At 34.0% G+C, this 9,482-nt stretch overlaps 1 protein-coding gene across 5 annotated transcripts in view; it reads right to left on the bottom strand.

The window, feature by feature from the left end:
- Window positions 1-435: 435 nt before the first annotated feature.
- The window catches only part of UCHL3 (ubiquitin C-terminal hydrolase L3), a 44,041-nt gene continuing 34,994 nt past the window's right edge, over window positions 436-9,482 (bottom strand). For 4 of the 5 annotated variants that reach the window (XM_034665312.1, XM_034665315.1, XM_011234332.3 and 1 more), the window contains 3 exons: window positions 7,215-7,290; window positions 1,253-1,311; window positions 436-652 (listed from right to left, as the gene is read on the bottom strand). In XM_034665312.1, coding sequence (XP_034521203.1) covers window positions 569-652; window positions 1,253-1,311; window positions 7,215-7,290 — 219 coding nt within the window. In that variant the 3' untranslated portion in view covers window positions 436-568. The remainder of the gene's footprint in view (window positions 653-1,252; window positions 1,312-7,214; window positions 7,291-9,482) is intronic. The other variant, XM_002926844.4, reaches the window with a different exon arrangement.

Here is a 9,482-nt window from a genome sequence, read left to right as displayed (position 1 = left end):
CTTCCCTGACTACAAAATCTAAAGCATCCACTCAGTCACTCTCTAACTCGAATCTGACTTTGCCTAGCATCTGTCATTGGTGTCTATCTTCCTATAGTGTCCTTCACATCTTCTCATAAGAACATATGCTCCATGACTATGGGACTTGTTAAAAGTATTCGGTGCTGTAAGTCCTGCATCTAGAACAGTGTCCAGCTCACGACAAGTTGATGCTCCACAATTGCTTGTTAAGGGACTGTCAAAATATGTGATATCACATATACTTATACCATGCAGATGGAAACTACCTGTGCCCAATACAAAATCTCCCATGAAATTTAAAAGAGAATAAGAAAGCTATTACTCGTCCTCAGACAAGGTAAGTCTTTCACAAGAAAGAAAGGGGAGAAAAGAATTACAGCTTTAATGTGGGGCAAAAATAAAACACAGATTAAGTCAAAGTTTAATTCACATAAAGTTTAATCAGTCAAGTTAATGAAAATATCAAAATTTTTGAGTTAGTGTTGGCAGCAGAAATTTAATTTTTGTTGCAAATAATACAGTATTTGGTGTTTCCATCACTGACAAGCTATGCTGCAGATAGGGCAATTGCATTGAATCTCAGTTCATCAGGGTCACGTTCCATAAACTTCTTGCAAACTTCTATGGCATCCTATGGGGGAAAAATGTGTAATTTTTCAGTTTATAAACATGTGTCTTCCTTTCAAATGATAACTGTTTCATATTTTCCTAATTCATATTAATTTTATATTGCAGATTTTTTCCAAATGCAAATAATTTAAAGCACAGACCAGAAGAGTGAATGGTGGGTAGCCTAATTTGCTTAGTACAAAACTATAAGATACAGTAAATATTCCTTCTTAAAATACTTTAAAGAAACTTTTAACTTGAAAATTATTATTTCTTAGCCACACAATTTGTTCATAAATCTAAAAACCTCTAAAAATCAGGATCAAGATACAAACGATGGTATCTTGGATTCAGCGAAATATGGGATATGATGTGCAACAATTTCAATACTATTCCTATCTTTTTCAAATTTGATTCTTGTTCACACAAAGAGCTCTGAAAATTTCTTCATTTGCTGTAGATTCACTAACTCAGAGTTTTCTTTTTGGATTTTCTCAAGAGGGCAAGGACATGAAAGCATCCGAATTCAGAGAAAATGTTATTCAAGTGATCTTCAGAGATATTTTAAAGATAACAAGAACATTAATAACACTTAATGTAGGCCAACAAGTTTTGTTGTTACCTCTAATAAAGTTTCATCACTAGTTTCCCCGTGGTTAATTGGAAATGGTTTCCGCCCATCTGTGGAAAATGAACAAACATTTGTAACGTTTAGCTGCTTATATAGGAGAATGTACTTCCAACTTCCATTTTCCTCTTCCCACAGTAAGGCAGAAGTTAAAAGATACTGAAAATAATATATCCTAAAACAAATATTTTAAATGTGTTACCTATAAATATTTTTTATATTAAATATTATTAGAACCTTGCTTCCATGTTTGAAAGCCTAAATTACCTTCATAAACAGAATTTATAAGAAATAAACATTGACTTTAATTTCCTTAAAAAATGCAAAATTAATAAGTTGGTTTTTAAAAAGCTACAACCCTAGTTTCTACCCTCAGTAATATGAAAAATTTATTTCAAATCAGAAGTTCCTAAGACTGACATGCTTATAACCAATGAAAGGGAGCCACCACAAGATGTATATATTACTACTAAAAACTGTGTACCAAGGCAGTAAATAGTATAGATCAACAATCTAAATAACCTAAGGAGGGCACGTATTGCATGGTGCACTGGGTGTTATACGCAACTAATGAATCATCAAACTTTACAGCAAAAACCAGGGATGTACTGTATGGTGACTAACATAATATAATAAAAATATTATTATGGAAATAAATAAATAAATAACCTAGGGTTATTTCACTGACCACCAATGTTAATTAAACACAATTATAAACATCTTGAATAAACTACTACTTTATGATTGCTATGAAAAAAGGAAAAGGTCCAGTATTATATAAACTCATCCTAACCCAAAGTTAACTGATACTCTATTTCCGATCTAAATCTCACATGTCTTGTAAGTGGCACTTCAAGTTCAATCCATAAAACAATCCCTTCTTCTATAATTCCATGGCTTCCAAATATAATAAAAATGTCTGAATCCATATGCACAGTGATAGAGTTGGACTGACAGATACCATTGTGAAAGAAAAATATGAAGGAAGATTAACGAAACAAACCAAAAGGCAAAATGAGACAATTACTAACACTGGAAAAATAAAATTTATTTATTTATTTATTTATTTATTTATTTATCTATCTATCTATCTATTTATTTATATTTGAGAGAGAATGAGAATGAGAGAGATCACAGAAGGAAAGGGAGAGGGAGAAGCAGACTCCCCACTGGGCAGAGAGCCCAATGTGGGGCTCGATCCCAGGACCCTGAGATCATAGCCTGAGCTGAAAACAGACATTCAACTGACTGACCCACCCAGGCGCCCCAAAAGTTTTTTTAAAAGTACATTAATTATGGCTCAGCTGAGAATAATATTTCTGTGGTCATAATAATATAAACAATTACAAGAGAACTGGGAGAATAGGAGAAAGGAAAGAATCTATTTTGTGACTGGGAAGGTGGGTAACGAACAAGGGTGACACAGGAAAGCTAAATTCTGATCTTCCTTGTGGGAAGTGAAGAAATAATACTGAGGCCACTTCCACCTCCAACCCGGTTGGAATAACTGGTACTGGAAGAGGCTTCCACTGGAAACAACCAAAAAGCTGGATGAAATAGCTGAAACAGTTGTTCTTAGACATCAGCAAATAGGTGGCTTGTATGTGAGCTCAACGGTAATAGTTTTCTGCCAGTTCATGAGTGGGAAACCCACGCAGAGCAAACGGTCTTAATGAGGAGACTGAGGAGAAAGACAGCAGGGTTCAGGAATTTGCAAAATATCACAAAGAAGGTGGCTTCCCACTTTGCAGAGCTGTTGCTGTTTGTCTGGGCCTGGGCGGCCGGAGCGCGGGGAGCATTGTGTCTGGGTCTGAGTTTTAGGCTGGGGTGGCTCAGAGCTTATTTATATACAAGAGGAATGGGTAAATCAAGAAATACACAAAGGGTAACAGAGAACACTAGAATAAACTATATATTGTTAGATTTAGAAGTGTTAATGTAAGTGAATGCTTTTTAATAAATATAACTGTGGGTGGGTCTATACTCATATTCACATATATGTTTATGAGTGTATTTTTCTAATACATACAAACATTTCCTACGTTTGCCTTCTGAGAGGGTCTAGCAGCAATGATTTCTTAGTAGCAATGAGCACACCTACGACCCAGATATTGGTTCTAAATATCATTTTCCACTAAAAGGAACCAGGGCTCTATGGAGAAGCAACTGAATACAGGGTTGGGGCACAGAAAATCAAAGATGAGTCCAGAACTTCTTATTCTACCTGAGAGAAAGTACTTGAAGAATGACAGAAGCATATTAAAAGGACAAAAGGGCTAGCTTGAGGGGGTTCCCTTCAAGGCTGAGTCTGGAAAAATGTAAGCATCAAAATAAATGATGATAATGAACTGTATGTAACCTTTTGAGTAAAATGTGAATCCATGAGTCCATTCTGACATGAATGAATGAATGAGGGGAAAAAGGAAAGCTTCTAATGTTGTAGGAATTTTTTTTTTTAAAACACCATTTGGCAACCATCATAGTGATAATTAAAAATCAGCAATGGATGCTAAATCTGATAAAGGCTTAATGAGAAACTGTACATTTACATAGGCTCAAAGTATCTCCTGATAAAATATTTATTCATTACTTATTAGTTAATAACTATAACATATTAATAAGTTTAACAAACTTGTTAACTTCATAAAGGAGAAATGCAGATACCACCTAGACCAAATGATAAAGGTCATCATCACCAGTAATGGGTCAAATCAACATTTCGAGCCTCCTGAAATGATGCACTGAGAACACAGCACTTCTGTGGTGTATGTGCCCCAAATGGATAAATCATGAGGAAATACCAGACAACCCAAACTGAAAAATAATCTCAAAGTAATTGCCCTGTATGCTTGAAAATAAATGTCAAAGACACGAGAGAGAAGACAAGACTGAGGAACCATTCCAGATTAAAGGAGACAAATGTGACAACTAAATACAACACACAATCCTGGATTGGATTCTGAACCTATGGAGGCTATTGTAAAAATCAGAACAATTTGAGTAGGGTCTGTGAATTCAATCATAATAACGGATCAATGTTAATTCCCTGATTCTGACAGTCATACTACAGTTATGCAAGAGAGTACCCACCTGTTTTGAAGAAATACATACAGAAATATTAAAGAATAATGGGGTACTGTGCCTGCAACTTATTTTCAAATAGTTCAGATATATTAACTGAATCTGGAAAATCTGAGTAAAGGGTTTATGAGAACTCTGTATACAATTTCTGTAATTTTTATAAAATTTATAATTATTTCAAAATAAATTTTTTAAATGTTTCAGAGTATTCCTGTTACTCCAGATAGACAATAAATTGTTAGTTAACAGTTTTCTAATCTGATGATTCAATCAGTTCTGAATTCACTTCCAAACCCATTATTTTCATTTATCCATAAAGAGTAATTACATCTATTTAGAAATATGTACTTCTCCTCCCCTACATATGCCATTAATGACATGAAGCCCTAAGGAAAAGGAAGAGGTGATAACAAAAAGACGAGTAACTCAGTTTCTTTCATCAGCTAACCTTACATTTTAGTATGGAATAAATATATTAAAGATAACCACTTACTGTATGGTGATTAACATAATATAATAAAAAAAATCATTAAAAAAATAAAATTAAAATTAAAAAAAAGATAACCACTATCCTTTGTTGAATAATTGTCCTGTAGTAATTAATTTACACACATGTCTACAATCATATAGCCTTATTTTTAAACAAATAAGGTTACTTCAAAATGATTTTTTTTCCTTAAAAACCTATGCTGTTCTCTTAATCACTGTTTTCTATTCACTAACTCAATAGTCTTCTTGCTCAACATTCCTTTAGAATTTATTAAGAATCTGCATCAGGGTTACTCCCAATTTCTCTTGCAGTGAATCAGCAACTGCCCATTTTCATTTGTCTTGTACTTATCCCTGTTCTCTATGGCATCCAAAAGATTATTGCTGTTCTTTATAAATTCTTTATCTCTGAAATTCTTAATCTCTGAAATTCTTTAAACTCATCGAAAGAATGTAATCCCCAAAAGGCTCTAATTCTCTGTCAGCCATGATCATTCTTCTTGCTAAAGAATACCTAACCAACAAGACCTTAGTAGTTCTTTCTTTTCTGGTGTTCTTCCTTTTCTGGTGTTCAAACCAATTTGAAAATCCTTTTGTACTGATCTTGGCATGCTACAAGAAAACCAATCTTCATAGGTAGCTTACCCTTGATACACATCTTCCCTTCTAACTGTACTTTCTAGCCTCTGAGCTCAGAGAGCTAGTTAACCGAATTGAGTTTTTTAGTCAACTCCTTCCCATTGAGATAACCAGAGATTTCTTTTTTCTAAATATCTTTTAGATGTTATTGTTTGTTCTACTGATAAGTCTCTCATTTGGAAGGTCATCATCACTTTCGTAGTTTCTGGTTATGGCTCATATTTAATCATTTTTCTGGCCTTTCCTAAGTGTACTTTCTTAAAGTCAACAAAATGTGTCTGGCAAGTCTCAGAACTCCCTACTTCCATTTTCACTAGTTAGTCTTTATTATTCAAAATTCAGCATAGAAACTCAGCTCCCAGCAATCAGGCAGATGTGTGAAATCCCCAATCACTACTGCATCTTATCTCTAGATGTAGACTTTGTAGACTGAATTAGCAAAGCTGGTCTTCCACACCGCCCTGCAGGTTCTGTCATATACTCCTGTAATGATGCGTTCTTTTCATTTCAGTTTGATTCCAACTCAAATCACTCTACTATTGTACACAGCCCTTAGGATTGTAAGTTTCTACAAAATCATATTCTTTACTTTCCTTGTCCCCTTTAATAGAGCCATTTCTTTTTAATTAAGTGTATTACTCTATTGTTATATTCCAAACATAAAATCCATCTAAATTTTATGGACCTCATTTACAGTCACAGGAGTTCTTTCAGAACCCTTATGCTTTTAAATAAGCTATGGAAAATGAAAGTGGCAAGTTAATATATAGACAGCAAGTAAGAAGAAAGAGAACTAAAAGTCACAGTACTTAGAAATTGGAAAAGACTTCTCTTTTTAATTTGACTTTTTAAAAATTTTAAAAATATAATTAATTTCTTTTCTTTTAAGTAGGCTTCACACCCAGCATGGAGCCCAACGCAGGGCTTGAATTCACAATCCTGAGATTAAGACCTGAGCTGAGACCAAGAGTCAGACGCTTAACCAAGTAAGCCACCCAGGTGCCCCTTATTTGGCTTTTTTTTTAACCCCAAAAGAAAGTCTCATGGAAAAGGACAAAGACTCACAAGAAGTACTAAATACCAGCCATTAAAGAATCGTAAGAAGTTTGTTATGTCTGAATAGATCAATTAAAATTATGAGGATCTCCTCCAACACTCCCCAAAATAGTCCACCTACAGTTAAATTTCTAAAAAATAAGTGCAGGTATAGGCCAAAATGCCAAATAATTAATTATGGCTACTTTGACATATGCCTTAGGGAACTGCTGCCAGAAAACACAGACTCCTGCTAAGTTAAAAAATCAGAGGCAATACAAACAGATTGCACAAAAACCTAAAAACTAGTGATACTCATTGCTGATTACAAAAATTAGTCATAATGAATATTACACTATATTTTAAAAGTTGTTTCAGGATCAAGATCATTCATCCAGATGTTGATGGTAACTAATTTAATAATTTAGTAAAGAATGCTTAAGTGATTTATAGGAGTTTCCTATGATTTTTACTTCCCTGCTTTGCTTGAAATATAAAGGTGGCATGCACACTTTCTTGAATTATAACTTGCTTAAACATCAAAAAAATATTTTTTTCTACTAAAAAATCTTAAATGGAAAACTTTCATTATGCCTATTCAATGTTATAGGGCAATTAATATTAAACACAATAAATGCCAACACTCCTGTTAATCATAAATACTTTCCCATTTATCATTTCCCTCCCCAGAATAAATTTAAATAGTTCTTACCTAATTCATAGAGATGCCCATCTACATGAACTAATGCAATAAAATGAAGATCTACTTTTTCATCTATACTTGGTGCCTGAAATAGGAGGGAAAAATACATATTATGCGTGTTAGTAGTCAAATTAATCAAGTACACGTAAACACATACAAATATGAAATGACATGAGAGAACATTTATCCAATATATTTCAAGGTTTATTAATCTTTGATATGGTAGACAAAGAACGAACATGACCACAGTTATGGCAATGTCCTCACCCATCAATCAGGAAAACATCAGCTAAAAGCACATCTTTCTTAATCTCAACTTATCTAAAAACCTTTAATTTTGTTCAACTTTGGAAGCCCTGGTGCCTAGCACAACACCAGTCACCTAGTAGATGCAAAATGCATACTTGCTGAATGAAATGAATGCATGAACTCATTTGTCTAACTTTTGATATTTGAAATAAAGTTTTAAAAAAAAATAACATAAACAGTTAAAGAAACTCTTTTCAAGCTACATTTTAAGCCATCAAGAAAGTGAATTCTTTCCTTAATGATTTGAACTTGATAATCTCTTTTTGTGAGCAAGGTAATATAGTCTTAGAATAAAGTAAGTCTCATTATTCATCATAGATTCAAAAAGTTTAAAAATGAATAAATGCAAGAAACTAGCCCAAAAGAGTAAAGGGGGGGGGAGATAAAAGCAAATTAAAGTACAATTAACTATAACCTATGATTTTTTTTTGGCCTCTTTTTATTTATTTATTTATTTATTTATTTATTTATTTATTTATTTATTTGACACAGACAGCCAGCGAGAGAGGGAACACAAGCAGGGGGAGTGGGAGAGGAAGAAGCAGGCTCCCAGTGGAAGAGCCTGATGTGGGGCTCGATCCGAGAACGCTGGGATCACGCCCTGAGCTGAAGGCAGAGGCTTAACAACTACGCCACCCAGGCGCCCCTACCTCTTTCTTAGTGAAGTACTTGAAATTAAAATTACGCCTAGTTATTTTTTTGTTTTTTGGGTTTTTTTTAATTTACCAAATTCAATTTGCATTAAGCAATATCTGCTACATTTCCTAGAAATGTAAATAAGTTACCCAAAATCAATACATGATTAAATGGTGCTGTCTATGATACACAGTAAGATGCACAGTTAACACTAATGTGTGTTAGCTATTTATCAAATCTTAAATGGTTTGAAATAAAATACAATCACTGTTAAACGCAAGTACAAATTTTAGAGGCAAACGCTTTAAAGAGGCATAAGTCAAATTACATCTCATATTAACATCCTGTAACACATTAGTATTTAAAGGTAAAATTTATACTTTTTTCATCTTCAGATAATTTTATAATTTTAAGTAGTTTTTTTAAAGTAGTTTTAAGAAATTTTCAGATGCAAAACAATTGAAAGTGACAGAATAAACATTATTACTATTTTGGATTTATTGACTGTTTCTAAAACATGTACAGATAGAGTGACTCATCTAATCTCACATCATTCTTCAGAGATTATTTCCCTCCAATTATGAGTGGGAGAATCTCAACATAACATTAATGTGGCAAACCAGCTCTTCCTAACGTCAATTTAAAATGAAAGAATTCCACGTTGGTAGGAATCAAAATGATCTACCTGCTCTGGTAGTAGACTCCTCGCCCATGCAGCCCCATCTGCAGAGGTCCCTAGGAGAACAGGAGACTGCCAGTAGGTTCTGAGGCAGTCCATTCTGTCTTTGGTCAGTTTTGCTGGGATTATCCTTCATACTGAGACTAATATATGTGTCTCAGTATTTTCCATTATCTTAGAAAAAGGTCTAATCCCTCTTGAACATGATATTCCTTCAAATATTTAAAGATAATGATAATGAGTTCCCTTACTTTCCTGGTCAATCAGAAAGTATTAGTGATTGCTCAAATCCAATATCCTTGTTTTACTAATGACCAAAAAGAATACAATTCTTCAAGGCTACACCTAGGCAATTCTACAAACTACAAATACAATCCTATAACAAAAAATACTAGAAATGGGGGCACCTTGGTGGCTTAGTCATTAAGTGTCTGCCGTTAGCTCAGGTCATGATCCCAGGGTCCTGGGATGGAGCCCAGCATCGGGGCTTCCCGCTCAGCGAGAAGCCTGCTTCTGCTTCTCCCTCTCACATTCCCCCTGCTTGTGTTCCCTCTCTCGCTGTCTCTCTCTGTGTGTCAAATAAATAAATAAAATATTGAAAAAAAAATACTACGAATGATTTTTTATCCAACTAGAAAAGAGTTTTGTTTTAC

This window comes from Ailuropoda melanoleuca, chromosome 7, assembly GCF_002007445.2.
Source record: "Ailuropoda melanoleuca isolate Jingjing chromosome 7, ASM200744v2, whole genome shotgun sequence".
In the NCBI taxonomy this organism is placed as follows: Eukaryota; Metazoa; Chordata; class Mammalia; order Carnivora; family Ursidae; genus Ailuropoda; species Ailuropoda melanoleuca.
This window is presented reverse-complemented; position numbering and strand designations above follow the sequence as displayed.